Source organism: Sus scrofa, chromosome 15 (genome assembly GCF_054392235.1).
Source record: "Sus scrofa isolate SSC_HxYL_T2T_F1_AM1 chromosome 15, Sscrofa_HxYL_maternal_Yorkshire_Landrace_v2.0, whole genome shotgun sequence".
Lineage (NCBI taxonomy): Eukaryota > Metazoa > Chordata > Mammalia > Artiodactyla > Suidae > Sus > Sus scrofa.
The window spans coordinates 87,890,926-87,907,441 of NC_139397.1; the positions used below are offsets into that span (position 1 = coordinate 87,890,926).

At 35.6% G+C, this 16,516-nt stretch overlaps 1 protein-coding gene across 1 annotated transcript in view; it reads left to right on the plus strand.

Moving 5' to 3' along the window:
• LOC146395965 (uncharacterized) overlaps positions 1-2,293 on the plus strand; it is a 300,335-nt gene extending 298,042 nt beyond the window's left edge. Inside the window, exon 3 of the mRNA XM_084999126.1 lies at positions 2,104-2,293. Coding sequence (XP_084855252.1) covers positions 2,104-2,262 — 159 coding nt within the window. The 3' untranslated portion in view covers positions 2,263-2,293. The remainder of the gene's footprint in view (positions 1-2,103) is intronic.
• Positions 2,294-16,516: the final 14,223 nt, after the last annotated feature.

A 16,516-nucleotide genomic window follows, 5' to 3' on the forward strand; every position in this document is an offset into this window, starting at 1 on the left:
TTCCTCATCATCAAATGCCGTTTCTCCCCCCTCTAAATGGGTGTTGTGTGCATTTGGTTACACCTTTAGATTTTCACTCAGAGTAAATCTTTTGTAGAAACATAATGAATAAAACAGATTTTAAAAGATTAAAGCAGATCACTGCTTTGTATAGAGACAGCTCAATTCAACCTCATCTAAGAAATTCCTTTCTGTCTCTACACAGGCCCTTCCTTGCTACTTACCAGGGTGCTAAGAAACTTGCAGCAGCATGACTTGGATCTGATGATCGAGGCTTGGAAATGAGCCTCCTGTGTTCTTATGTGGACTGGAGGGACCACGGGGTCCCCACTGCTTCAGTATATAATATCCTCTTGCTCTTTGTGAATTCCAGGTTGAGACTACCAATATAGTATATGTTAGTGTCATCACTGGCTGAAATTTGCCTAAACAGTTTCAGCAAATCACCTTTCATGACTCTGTATAAAACAGAGAGGTGGTCCTTTCATATCATTGGTCAACTCCATGGACCATGTTCAGCATTCTGCCCTTTGTGAAATCAAAAATTTTCTGAATAAGAATCACTACTTTTTTTAGACATCTTCTTTTTTCTTTATTTATCCTAGTTTATTCTTGCCAGTGCTAGGAGTTATATTAAACTGCTGAAACAAGAGCAAACAAACATACTGCATCCATTTCCCAGAGCAGTCACTTACTGTGACAGTGGGAGAGGACACCAGAGTAAACTGAGGTAAGGATTCTGTGCCCATCCACTAGCTAAGGAGCTCACATCACATGGCCTGTCTGATGCTGTGTCTCAACAACATAAAACATATTACTGTTATGAACCCTTGGGGTTTTGCCAATAGTTGGAAACACAAATGTTAAAGGCAATGCCTTGAAAAAAAGGAAACTTCTTTCCTTTCGTTTTTCTCCTATAAGTGTTCTTAGTTCCTGTTAAACATTCATAGTAATAAAGATAGTATATCTCATATATTGGGGAAGGCATATAAAGATGAGATGATTAAACACATGCCAGTACTTTCTAATTATATTTTGTATATATGTAGTATATGTACATATATATACTCACTGTTTGTGTGAAAATTAGAAAGCATAGCACACTGAGAAGTTAAGAGGTTATTTTTCCAAAAGCCTTGCATTTCCAACCATATCATAGACAAAGAAAATGTACCTCTTCTAGGAAATGTTTTGAAGTTTTTAATCATCTCTCAAACTTGACTCATTCAAGCCAGTACATTCAAAATGTAACAAAAGTGAAGAGCAATTCATCGCACCTATGAATGGCTGTTGTTTAGAAAATACAATCTCATGTTCAAACACCTAAAACAATGACTAACTACTGAAAATTTTTCAACACATTATTTGATTTAAAAAAAAATACGCTTTTGCTTCTCAAGCTGTCTTGGCTTATTTACTTACTTGTCACAATTTTTTTATTCAAAATAATTAGTCTGACTGACGTGGTTTGTATTATTGGATTTTATTACTCTATCTGTAAAATAAGGAACACTTGACTCCCTATATTCGAAATATCCTTTCTACTTCTTTTCCTTTGGGAAATTTTATCTCTCTAATTTTGAGTTACTATGTGAAAGAAGTAATTTCACAATCTTTATGAATTGCCAAACTATACTTACTGTATGGTGGCTGAATAGGTTTGTAATTTGGGAGCTCTGCAATTACTAAGATTATCATTACAGGGTGAGCATGACATTAAAAAAAAACTCATTTCCTTCTGTCTTAAGCATATAATGTTAATATATTGCTATTTTTCGAAATCCCTCTTGGACATTTCTCAAGGCTTGGAAAGTTTCATCTATTAACATACGTTTTATTTTGACCCTTATTTTCACTCTCTCTTTTATGAGAGAAAAAAAAACATGAAAGAAAAGCTAATTCAGAAGTGAAATTAGTGGCAGAAAAATAAACTAACCATCAGACATGTGTTTGCAGTTCTTGGCTAAGTTGTCAACATTTTACCCAAAGCATCACTCATAGAAACCCCCTCCCTCTCTTACTCCTGCTTTCTAAACCCCTACAAACCACATCTGTTTCCCACTGATAGCTTTTAACACACATCCCTTTAATGTCCTCTAACAGGAAGTGGAAATGGAAAGAAGTTTGTGTTCACCAACATTTAAGAGTCACCCTGGGAGCCAGTCTGATGACTCTGTGAAAGATTCAGACAAGAAAGGCAAGGAAACATCTTTTGACAAGATGTCACCTGAACGTGGTCACAGGCACATCTTTGAAGGTTAGCAACATATTTTGATGTGATTTCTTGGGATCATACCTTGTACAGCATGAGTGGTTAATAAATAAAATCTTAAAAGTTTGTGCTTAAAAATTAGGAAGGAAAAAGATGACTGAAAATAGCTCAAGAAGCACAATTCAGGAAAAATAAAAGTGTATTTAAATACGTCTATCTCTATCATATTTGCTTTCATTTTTAAAACTAAATATATTTTAATTGATTATAACCAATACAAGAAGCATTTTCAATGTTAGGCTTTTTGGAACAATGCATATGACCATCATATGGCTTTTCCTTTTGTGAAAGAGAGGAAAACATATTTGTCTCTCTGTGGGAAATAAAACATAAAATATAAGTAACTGTCAATGGCAAAAAAATTAATGCCTTCAACATCTCTTTTTCAGACAATTAAACTAAATGTGCTTAATGAATTTGGAATAAAAAGTGACATGAGAATGTCATAATTTAGGGGAAAACCTCATAAATTTGATTAATGTTTTGCAAACGTCATTAAAAAGTTAATAGCTCATATGTTAGAAATTACACTCTCAATATAATTTCAACTATGACAGAAGTGCAAAATATGAATAATTTATTGTAAAATACAGATATCATTTATCATTTCTGATTAGTCACATTCTGGGTTTTCCTGTTTTCACCAATGAATGCATATTATAGTATTTGTGATGTTTGTTGACGATCATAATTAGTACAACTTTTAGGACAGTCTTTGATATATCTATTTATATGTATGTCCAACTGTCGAGTTGCCAGTCAGCATGAGCAATGTGGAACAGTCTTCTGGAATTTGATAGATACATCACAATTTGGGAAAGCAAATGATACCCTGCTTTAAAACTTTGCTATTCAAAGTGTGTTCTGGGAATCAGACCATAAGCATCACCTGGAGACATATTAGAAATGCAGAACCTTGGGCTGCATACCAGTCCTACTGAATCAGAATCTGCATGTTAACAAGATCCTCTGATAACTGCGCACACATTAAAGCTATCATCTATGGCAGTACACCCTGAACTTCAGGATAATTCATATATTCCTTAACCCATTCTGTTTCCAATTGGTTGAAGTATGTAATTTGGAGTGTGAGGTGGTGTGGGAAGAATAAAGAGCAGTTCTCTAATGATGGGCTAGGCATGGATTTCTAAATACCTTCAAATTGGGATCTCCACCTCTATTTTTCATTTTCAATTCATTTTGGTATGCCCAATTGATAGCCTAATGTGATTAGTATCAGTCTTGAAGAATTTACTCTGCATATTTCTGGCCTTGTGATTGAGCTTTAGATGCACTTGGCTGAATGCAAAAGAATTAGATTAGCAGAGGCCAAAAAAAGGGAAGCTTTAGGGAATGATTTATGTTCTGATAATGCTGGCCTGTGGAGATCTTAGCTGAGGGCTGCAAATATGATGCTGGTGAACTGATCAAAGTTACTTGAGATAAACAACTCCCTCATCTCACCTTACTTATCCTCTCCTGTGCTTTCTTTGGTCTCCATGCAAAGCTTTTCAAAAAGTGCTTTATTTGACAAGCTTAGAAAAGGTATTCTGGAGGGTAACTATGATTTAGCATTAAGATAGGACTTAAATTTAAGAATGACCACAGTTTTAAATTTCCAAGTATATTGAAAAAACCAAGAGCTAAACTAAAAAAAACAAAAACAAAAAAAAAAAAAAAAAGGGAAGGGAGGTTGTACTAAGGATGAACACAGCAGCTAACTTTGTTTTTATTTTATCTCCTCATTGCATAAGAACTCTAATTCCTATGCATCACTACCAAACAAAAGAAACTTCTTTCATTATGGGATGCTTTAAATTCTTCCATGATGCCCACAATTTTTCTCTCTGATGGAACAAGTCTAAGCCATTTTAATACTTATAATTAATTTGGCAGACTTCGTGTAAGCTTGACAGAACCTATACGACTGAAGGCTGTAGTGATGTTATTGTTCTCCTACAAAGAGATAGAATTTATTCTGAGAAACACAAGTGTCTAAATGAAATGTGATAACTAAAAGTTGTCAGGTATGACTATAATGGCCTTACATATGAGTTAAACCTAAGTAGCCTCAAGTGTTTCAGACTTGAAAGTAGTGTTTATTTATAGCTATTTCATAAAGAGTAGAATCTTTTAAATAAACTAACAATAGATCATTAAAATGTAGCTAACTAATGCCCTGCATTGGTAGAATTTAGTAAAAGGAATGTAAATTGAGAATTCCATCTCAGGATTTAGGAATAGTGTACCTGGTGTGGTGGATAAGTCCCGCCCCTTAACCTCAACTACAGGTCCTAGAGAGCAGCATGGAAGAGCACCAGGATTTCCCTCAGACTGCTTTCAATGCCTGAGGACCCCCTCCCTGGTTGTGTTTAATTGCTCTCGCCATCCCTTCTTAGGTTTGCTCCGATATCCTCACTGATATATTGGTATCAAATAAAACAGTGCAGTGTGTGCACATTCCTGCATTCCATTCACATTTTCTGTGAGATGTACTCTAGTGGTTAGTTGTTCAGTGATTCTGGGAAGACTTGGCTCATTTGAAATTAAATGTCAAGCCTGATGAATCCATAATTTGACAAATTTGGGTGATTTGACAGATATGAGAAAAAAATAAATCCATATAAATGGTTTTGACTGAAGTATTGTAGTCATATAAAAAATCTGATTTGTAGAATTTCCTTTAGATATTTAAAAACCAATGAGTTGGAAAGAGAATACTGAGAGTCTTAGGTACTGATTTACATGGTTTGATTTGCTTAAATTTGATCTGCTTGTACACAGTATAAAATATCTACTTTTTCTGCTGAAAAATTCTGGATCAAGGGATCTGCAAATATCACACATGATTGGGTAATGTTCATCCAGTTAAAATTATTTGGGATTTTTTATATGACAATTACCTGCTTTTCACTTTTATTCTCTAAACCATCATTTTAATATTACTTTTCTAAGTCATCAACATATGAAATGCTAACAGATAAAATATACTTTCTAAAGTCACTCCTTCAAGGCTTTTGTTACAAACCTTAAAAATTACCCACTGTTGGAGTTCCTGTCATGGCTCAGTGGTTAGCGAATCCTACTAGGAACCATGAGGTTGTGGGTTCGATCCCTGGCCTTGCTCAGTGGGTTAAGGATCCAGCGTTGCCCTGAGCTGTGGTGTAGGTTGCAGACGCAGCTCGGATCCCAAGTTGCTGTGGCTCTGGTGCAGGCCAGTGCCTACAGCTCCAATTCAACCCCTAGCCTGGGAACCTCCATATTCCATGGGAGCAGCCCTAGAAAAGGCAAAAAGACAAAAAGACAAAAAAAAAAAATTTACCCACTGTATTTCTCTTTTTATTATGCTCCATTAAAGCTAAATTCATTCTTTATTATTATAATGGCCATTATTTTGTTTGACAGATTTTACAAAACAGACTGAGGGTTCTGATTTTTCAAACTTTCTACTACTCTTTAAGTGGTGGGATGCTTTCAGTTATTAATGTTCCTAAAATATTGATGCATGTGCCATATATATATTTGTATGTGAGTGATTATCATTTATATATCTCACTTTTTGTTTATAATTAGATATTTTAGAGTAATATTTTTGTGATATAAAAGTGTTCCTCATGTGTGCTGTCCAGTGTGGTAACCACTAGCCAATAGCCAATAGCTTAATAGTGGCAATTAAACACCTGAAAAGTAGCTAGTAAGACTGAGCAACTGAATTGTGAATTTTATTGTATTTTAGTTAATTTAAATACAAATAGTCACTGTTTTGGGTGTTATAGTTTTGGTAGATGTCATTTCGCCAGGAAACTCATTGCTACACTTCCCATGGAAGGGATCTAGATAATAGATATTCATTTTAAGTTACCCTTTTTCTGCAAATTCATTCTTACTAAAAGGTATGTGGGTAAGTATAAAGAAAATTCACAGCAGCAAAATGAACAAATAAGTAGCAATCACCCACATAGTAAAAAGATTATCTTCAAGATCTAGTGAGTCTCTTCTGCGCAGTATTTCCCAGTGATAAAATTAAGAAAAACATAGTTTTACCTGTGTTCCCTTTGCAACACACTAACAAAACAATGAATGGTTTTATCCTTGGAACAGAAATACCTACTGTGAGTCTATGCATTTTTCCATAATATATTTTCTAGAGCTTAGTTGTCTTGGGAATATCAATCCTCTCAGGTCAGGAAGCAAACCACCCTCTAAATACCTAGGGTCAGCAAAGTTAAATGAAATGTGGTAACAGGATACTTTAAAATTAACAGAATCATCCCTTTAATAAAAGAGAGCTTCATTTGGAAGCTTATATATAAACTGACTTTAGTCACAGAGCAGTTCCAGCGACAGCCATCAGCACCATTTGTTCTGCTCTGACTGATGTGTTTGCTCTAATAAATCAGAGCACAGACTTTTAGATCTAGTATCTGGACGCACCACAGTGGACCTAAGACAACCAACACTACCTTCTGCTCCCAAGCTTGCTTCCTCACCCACTCTTGCCTTCTTTCAAGGCCCAGGAAATCTCCTGTAAAAGAGCCTTGTGATTTTAATTCACACAGGAGACATTTCATATGTAAAAATCTTGTCAGTGAATCACCATTTAAAATAATCCTGAGGCGACGCCCTTTGCAAAGTGAAGAATCCTTTTGTCATATCTGTTTGATCTGTTTACTCAGTTTGGGCTTGTTTTCTCACTTCCTTGAAATGGGTTTCACCTGCAGTTTTCAATGACTCCCACATGTTCTTTTTAGTCCCTTTTATAGTCAGTGAGTCAAAACAAATTCCAGAGTTAAATCATGGGCTCTGCTGGAAGGGGCAGCTGGGAGTTTGCTATTCTGAGGAAATTGTAATGAAAGGTCTATTCATGAGGTCTTTCACATGGTAGCTATAAATCAGCACCTTGGAATGCTGGAAAATTTCCACTGATTAAAAATTAAAATCCCAGGAAGCCATTTTGAGCTGGTACATGGTCATACTTAATTTTAAAACATGATGCCATCAAAGAAAGAGAACAACAAATATAAATATCCCTCTTGAAAACCATGCATTCATTTTACCTTGGGAAGAACTAAATATTATTTTTAAATATTCTGAGTGTAGAATCAGAAATGTATATCTATCCCTAGAGAACATTTTGATGCACTGTTTTCATTTGTCCATTCTTTCACTCATTCATTCTGCAAATCTCTTTTGAGTGTTTATTTGTGCCAGGTACTATGCTAGGTGTTTGAGAACATCAATGAATAAAACAAAGATGAGAAAAAAAGGGAAAACTCTGCCCTGTACAGCTTGAATTCTAACAGCAAGAAACACATAATGAACACTAAAAATAGAAATAGAGAAGGAGTAAGCTACATATCAGAAGGCAATAAATACTACAGAAAATATAGACAAGGATATAATGGATGAGGTATGGTGAAGGTTTTTGCAGTTTGAATTAGGATGGTTAGAATCAACCACAACAGAAAGCCAACATTTTGAAAGCAGAGACAAATACAATGTTTCCTCTTTTTCTTCATTCTTAATGGTATACAAAGATATTTTTATGTGTTTTAGACAAATATACCTATGAAAATTTGAGGCAGAATCCTCCCTGGGTTGTCCAAGGCCCCATGATCTGAGTTGACTAGATTGCTGGTTTCTATGCAGTTACTTGAAACAGAAGAAAGATATACATGGCAGTAAAACCCTTATATGTACCACTGTCACCAATGCAAAGTGTGTGACTATTCCTCCTTTTGTTCCTCATATACGTTTTTTCTACTTGGGGTACTTATTGCTCTTTTTGGTCTCAGGGGACAGCCCAGATAGGAGGCAAGGGGATCAGGCAGAATCACAGGGCTGGCTGAAAACTTGGAGCCCACATCTGGGAACTGAACCAAGAAGTAGTTATTCCAGGGAAGGGGACATGAGAATTGTGTTACCTAATAGGTTTCAAATTAGATTGTCTGTACAAAGGTGAAACATAAGAACCCTGCATCTTAAACTGAGTTCACGATTCCACGTGTCTCTTCAGGTTGGCATGGCTCAAATGAACAAGCGTCAGTGTTTCAAAATAAAGGCAACGTTAGGGGTTCATGAATGCGAACCCCTAACAGGTGTTGGTGATACATTCCAAGCCAGGTTTAAGCAAAAAAACTAGTCACTAAGGATTAGTACATGACTAAGAAAACTTATTACAGCAGTGATTTTGAAGGAAAGGGAAGAAGGAAAGAAGAATGGGGAAGAAGGAGGGAGGAAGAAAAATGGACAGAAACAGAAGTAGGAATGGAAGGGGAGAGGCAGGGAGAGACAGAAGGGAAAAAGCAGTTCTAAAAAAGCTTTTGAGAAGTAGTTATGATCCAGTTCTTAACTGTTTTTGGTGTCAGAGACAAACACAGATTGGGAGCATCAGTAAGATTCACAGATTCAGCAAATGTTTACTGAACACGTACTATGGACCTGCTCCTGTGTTTGGTACTGGGGAGTGGGGTATGTGAAGACACAGACCGCTCCCGTGTGACTTTTAAAAAAGAAAGGAGGGTCATAAAAAAAAATCAGCATTAAAGGGTGAACAGTTCTACAGTAACCGGACAAACAGAAAGCCATGTGTCCTTGGACCCAAGATGCTTGGTAGAAGTGCTGATTTTCTTTTTTCTCTTCTCTTTTAGTTTTTTTTTTTTTTTTTTTTTTTGGCTGATCTTGAAGTGTAATTGGGATTTGACCAAGAAAAGAAAGAAGGGATGTTTGAGACGGAGGAATAGGAGGAAGGGTGGAAATTCTAGGTAGACCCAGCAAAATCATGAAGGGACATTTGAAGAAAAGAATTTGGGTGTGATAGGGAGCTTCACTACATTTGATACTTAGCAGTTACTTAGTAGTTCATTTCAATGATTGATCTTATACCTCATGAGTTGGGGCCACAGTAGGTTCTAGACTCTAAAATAAAGGTGAAATATTTCAGGTTGAACTTAATTAGACTCAGTTGCTAGGCTGAGAAAGCTGGTTTGAATGAACAAGAAAAACAATTTTTATACTTTCAGAGTTGATTAAAATATTCATTAATAAAAAAAATGTATACATGTATGTGTAACTGGGTCACCATGCTGTATAGTAGAAAATTGACAGAACACTGTAAACCAGCTATAATGGAAAAATATAAAAATCATTATATTAAAAACAAAACAAAACAAAATTCATTGACTTGTTTTAACAATGTTTATAAAATTGAAGGAGTTGAGTATCTATTTTTTACAACAATAAAAAACTAATGTTCTAGGAACCACTCTAAGTTCTAGACATCCTAGATATGGGGAGTGGGTAAAGAGCCACTAAATATAGTAGCTAATTAGTGACCCCAAAAATTCAATTTTCAAAGTATGTACTTTTTTATATATTTGTATTTTTAGGTTTTGAGTCAAATACTTGTATTAAAAATGTATATTTTCTCTACACAGTTTGTTATGAACATTTAATATTAGAAATATCTCATTTATTGGAAATAAAAATTAATTAGAAATATTTAACTTTTAAATTTAATTTCTTATTATTTATGCTTAATGAAGCTTTACATGCCCTTTAAAATATATACTGTCTATGATAAAGTATAAGAATAATAATGTAATAAACATAAAAACAAATAATAGCACATGAACTTTTCTCTTTGCGAAGTTACATTTATGAAGAGCTTCATGTTTCTATATTTGGCTTTTTTTGCACATCTATAAATATGGGGATAGGGCTAAAATAATGTTCTATGAATAAATTTTGCATGTCACCGTTATGTTCTTTATTCGCAACTTCCAAAGTGATGATATACTATATGAGGCCTCAATTAGATGAGTACACAAAGTCCCAGTCAGAGGGTCTCGGGAATCCTTTAAGAATAACGCATCACTTTGTATTGCCTAAGACAAAAGCCAGTTGTACACTTCTTGAAGTTCATCTATTTAAAAAAATAATGAGTTCTTGCCAAATGCAATAGGAAAATCATCCTTTTTAATGGTTTATTAGCTCTAATATTTCAGTATGTATTGTTCTAGTTCCAGATTTGTTGGGGGAGGTTATGTACTGATTCTCTAGTGACTTGGTAAGACAACTGCCTTTCATAAACATCAGGAAGGAATTTGATACACCATCTCCAAATCTATTTTATATCATTATGTCACAGACCTTTTGACTCATTGCTTAAATATCTTCACTCTCCATCCCTAGCAATGACATACTACCCTGTGGGAAGATGGTGTCAGAACATAGTGCCCATTACTTTTAGTTATATTACAGATAGGAAAATATTAAGGAAATTAATATTAATGTATAATTGACCTAGTTTTGTAAACAACTGTTAGGACAAAATATAAATCCTCTCTGAAGGAATGTACTTTCAACTGGGGCCTCAATAAAATCCAGAGAGGAATAGAGTTCCAGTGAACATGAGCTCACAGTCAAAAATCACGATATTGACAAGAAACTAGGCTAAGAGTCAACATGTATAATAAAGCAGAACTATACCTACATAGATATCAGGTATGAATTAAGAGATTTTTATAGACAGAACTCTGTATACTACAGAATCAGTTTGTAATATATCTAGCATTCAGATTCATTGGAAATGAATGGACTAGTCTTGGATAATCATCTGTCATTAAAAACAAAACAGAAGTTCCTGCTGTGGCTTACTGGGTAACGAATCTGACTAGCATCCATGAGGATAAGTGTTCAAACCATGGCCTCACTCAGTGGGTTAAAGGATCCAGCATTGCCGTGAGCTGCGGATGCAGCTCGGATTCCACATTGCTGTGGCTGTGGCATAGGCCAGCGGCTACAGCTCCAATTCAACCCCTAGCCTGGGAACCTACATGTGCCACAGGTATGGACCTAAAAAGACCAAAAAAAAAAAAGCCTCTGTCTTTTATTATACATAAAAGAGCTAAACATAAAACTCAAAACTCTAACAAGCTAAAAAAATTATAGAAAGATATATTTATGACTTTAGAGGGGAAAAGAAACACATACACACAAAACTAGAACCTGAAAGAGAAAACATAAGAGACCTGACATAAAAGTATTTAAACTTATGTTTACTGAAAAAAAAGCACAACCTAAAAGTTGAGAATTCTGTTTTATTTGGAGCATTATTGAGGACTTAAGCCTGGGCTACAGCCTCTCAAATATCTCTGAGGAAATGTTCCAAAGAGGTAAGGGAGGGCCGAGATATATCAGAGTTTTTGAAGAAAAAACAACAACAAAAAGCAGATAGTCAAACATCAAACGATTACTGCTAATTAAAGAAAAAAACAGACATCTTAATTTAGTGAATTTAGCACGTTTTTATGTATGGGAAGTTGCAAAAATCTGGGCTTAATTAAATTATTCCTTTGATATGCATCTAGGCCCCATCTAGAGCCAGCATCCTGTTTTTCTCTATTCTAAATCCCCTCAGTGTGCAACATTGGAGGTGGTTACAGTGGCTGATGACTTAGCCCCGGTGTCCTTTGTATACTGATGGGAAGAAAATAGTCTTTGTCCACAGTTCTATGAACAATATACTAACTAATTAAAAGACTAGAAAAAATAGGGAATATTATAGCACATGTAACCAACAAAATATTAATATCCAGGATGTATAGGAAGCATCTACCAGAGAAGAGACAATCAAATGTAAAACTAGAGAAAGTGTATGAACCAAAGCAAAGCTATAAAAGATAAAAATCATAAAAACATGACCAGCACTACTAACAATTGGGAAATAAAAAGATTAACATGATAATTAGATATAATATTTTCCATCAGACCATCAGAATAAAAAAAAAAAGTTGTGCAACAGTTTTCATTTGTAGGATATATAAAGAAACAGACCCTCTTAGAGTTCCCACTATGGTGCAGTGGGTTAAGAATCCAACTGCAGTGGCTCTGGTTGCTGCAGAGGTGCAGGTTCAATCCCCAGCCTGGTGCATTGGGTTAAAGGATTCGGTGTTGCTGAATCTGCCATGTAGGTGGCAGCTAAGGCTCAGATTCAATCCCTGGCCCAGGAACTTCCATATGCTGTGGGTGTGGCCATAAAATTTAATAAAATGAAATAAACCCTCTCATATATTAGGGGTGGTAGTACAGAAATATATGATCTCTTAGACAACTTAAAATTTTTAAATAAAATTCAAAATCTCAATGAAAAAAATTCCTTATCAACTTTTCTCTATTTATCGAAAAGAAACACTACAGGCAAGTACAATCACCAGTGATGGAGGATATATATTGCATTATTGATTTTATTAGAGAAAATTGGATACAACTTATATGCCTAGCAATAGGGGAATGATTCAATAAATTATAGTTCACTGATATTATGAAAAAGTATATAGAAGTGATAAGAATGAGATAGTTCGGTGGGTACTGACACAACGTTTTCTGAGATGTATTATTAGGTTACTGTTCTGTTTTAATGTTTTACAGCAAGAAATTAATTTTCATTTATGACTAGTATGATTTTTAAAATATAAAAGTCCTTAAGAGTGTGGCAACTATTTTATTAAGTAAAGATATATCCATAGTATTGTGGTTGAAGCCAAGTTTGTATGCCTGACACACAGTGAGGTCGAACTAAATTGTCGGAGTTTAGAGCAGAGAAAGGTTTATTGTGAAGGCTGATCGAGGAGAATGTATGGCTTGCACTCAAAAAGCCCAGGCTCTCTGATGATTTTCCATAAAGAGTTTTGATAGGCAAAATTTGGGGGGAGGTCTGCAGGGTGTGTGTCCTTCATCTGTTGGGTTGTTGGTAAGATTGTTTGGGTGGTGTCGCCAAAATCACAGTCATCAGTCTTCTGGTCCTAGCCAGTGTGGGATCCATGTGCTTGTGTTCAGCCTGATGTTACCATTCTTCACCTGGGCGGGGCCTTAGGTCCTGTAGAAGATGGTTATATATACCCCTTGAGGAGCAACCAGGGCACTGCCCCATCACTGTACTATTGTCTCATGACTCCCTTTCCCTTGTTTCTGCATTCCCTCACTCCTCTAATTAGTAACCATTTGAATTTGCCCTTTGGAACTCAGGGAAGGTCCAGGAGGTTGAAACATTTTTCCTACAAACAAGAAATGGTGGACATGTAAAGTCTTTTGTATCTGGGAGGGCCCCACGAATCCTGCTTGCTTTCAGTACTGTGTGTGGCATATCTATGTGCTTAAGAAGCAGTAAGAAGTTTATAATAGCAATATAAATGAAAAACCATTATATTAAAATATGACAGTTTGGGCACTGAAACTGGCCTTTTGTTGCTTATATGATTCCACATTTTTTTTAAAGCCCACTGTTATTTCAGTTTCTTTCCACTTTGTTGGAAATTTTCTAGAGATTTGAAAGTTTAACAAATATTAGTAATTAGAGCATTTTAGAAAAAGGTTAATATAAAATCCTGTAACTTTAAATAAAATCTGCTTTAGAACACAGCTCAATTTATGACACTACATTGTTTGAAGAACAAAGTCTATCTTCTTTCACAGGCATGCAAAGGAATGAATTCAATGTCTGTCACTTATCACCAAGCAATCTGGATCAAGTCCCAATGGCTACAGGACATTGCTTAAGCCGTTTGCATTTCAACTGGCTCTTAATAAACAATTCTGTTATCTTAAGTGACATTGGAAGTTGTTAGTGGCATAAAAGTCCTCTTTAAATGTAAACCAATAGGCTGAATTCCTGTTGAGGCCAGGCCATAGCACAGGATAAGAAATAATAGGAAATGAATTCTGGGGCAGAAAAAGGTTAACAAAAGAAGACAGATCATGAGAAAATCAATATTCTAGGAAGCATAGGCATCTACACTTTAAGGAGGATGTTAATACCAATTATGTGTCAGGCATAGGCCCTGACAATGTGAACTCTGAAGTCTTACAATTTGCGTTTCTTAAGTCAGCCTGCTAGCATGGTTATTAAAATGCATATTTGGTACATCCTACAGCTTAAAGCAAAATGTATCTTCTCTCTTTGATTGAGACTCTGGATATCAGTGCATTTTAATAAACTCCCCAATTGATTTATTTGCATTCTGGTCTAGTTTGGTAAACTAAATTATCTTGGATTTTTGTTTGGTAAGGGATACCATTGAATTCTAGCAGCTCATCCATTACCAAGATCCATCCTATATTTAGAGAGAAGCAGGAATCAGGCTGTTGGGTTCAAAGTTTTGAGTTTGGGGCAGAGGCCAGTCAACATGAAAATAGCTAACGATACAAGGCACAAGAACACAAAAAGTACTGTAAATTTTAGCCTAGCAAAAATTCCCTGTAGACTGAGAGAAATAGGAAAAACTATTCTCAAGTGGATCCTGGGATCCTCCCTCTCTCCCATTATAGTTACTTAAGGAAATTATATGTCAGAGTTGTTTATATGAGTGGAGCAGTCTTGCAACATCTGGGTTGAATTAAATCATTTAACAAGTGACAGATGAGCATCTCTTATAGACTAGCCTCGGATGACACAAATATGAATTAAGACTATAATCTTGCTGAGCATCTCTTATAGACTAGCCTCGGATGATACAAATATGAATTAAGACTATAATCTTGCTCTCAGGGAGCTCACAGTTTAAAGAAGATGGGTATGGATGTAAATATATTGAGGTATATGCTAATAGAGCAAGATAACTCACTATTCATTTATTCAAGCAACAAATTCGTGGAATGACTCCTGGATACCAGGCACCAGATATATCCTGGTGAACAAAAATGTGGTTCCTGTCCACATGAGTCTTTCATTCTGGTGGAGAAGGTAGAAAATAAATACATAGGAGTTCTCTTCATGGCTCAGTGGTTAACGCAACAGACTAGGATCCATGAGAATGCAGGTTCGATCCCTGGCCTCGCTCAGTGGGTTAAGGATCCTGTGTTGCCATGTGCTGTGGTGTAGGTTGCAGAAATGTCTCCGATCTGCGTTGCTGTGACTGTGGTGTAGGCCCGCAGTTGCAGTTCTGATTCGACCCCTAGCCTGGGAACTTCCATATGCTATGGGTGCTGCCCTAAAAAGCAAAAGCAAAAAAAAAAAAAAAAAAAAAAAAAAAGGCAGAAAGAAAATAAGTATATAAACACACAACAAAATAGGTAATGGCAAATTATAAGAGTAAAGGAAGAAAACTGGGTGTATGGGGTTGCTAGGGAATCACTAGGGACAAAGGAACCATTTAAACATAATCATTAAAATTCAGTTTCCAACTAGGTTTCAAAAGAATTAGCTCTTGAGTCTGATAAGATATTTTCTGAACTATTTTTGTGTCAGTAGGCTGTCATGATTGTAGAGGTGGTATCAACTCTCTTTTTCCGTTGTCATATTTGTAAATCAATTTACAGTTATTTCTGTGATAGGAATGTTCCAACCATGTATTTTCATTTCATTCAGATTTAGCTTACTTTTTTTTTAGACCAGCTGGATATCATTGCTTATGTTTTTCACAGTCTTCATCCATATATACATAATCATTTACTTCTTCACAACAATAGATTTGCTATGTCTCCTATGCCCAACCTGAAGAGCAAGAAGACAAGTCAAATCAGAGTGGATCAGGACTAGAAAAACAGTATAATAGAAACCTGTGCTTTAGATATGTGAATAGCTATTTCAATAAGAGTAAGCAGACCCATGGAGAATTGTTCACTACATTGATGGCCCCCTGTGTAATCACTTTGAGAAGTACAAGATTCTACCACACATAAAATTCTTATGTGGTATAGTGTTTTGAACCACTGGCAATAGAATAACAGATAAAGTCGGGGAAAAAAAGGAAAATTAGATAACTGATCCCAGGATGTCTTCTTCAGATGATCCCTGACATGCAACCCCCTCCCCCAGTTGCATAGGCCACCTTTGCATACATCTATATGGTGATTCTGGCATGTTCTACACTGTGTTATGATTTATTTGTCTATGTTATTCACAAGTACATAGCAATATGCCCTGTGTGGATTATATATTTGAAATATTTATTGAATTAATTAGTTAATTTTGAAATACTAAAAATCACTGAAAATAATTAGAATTGTGAGCATATGAGAATATGCTCTTTCACATACAGACTCGTGATAAAATAGTTGAACGTGCACTTTGGTGACAGGCAAGTCGATGTTAAATCCTGTTTTTCAGGCACTTTAAAATTGTGGAACCTTGAGAAAGTTGCTTAACTGCTCTAAGCTTTAGTTTCCTACACTTTAACATAGTAAAGTTAATAATAGCTATCTCTTAGGCATGTTGTTGGTATTACCTAGAATATTGTATGAAAA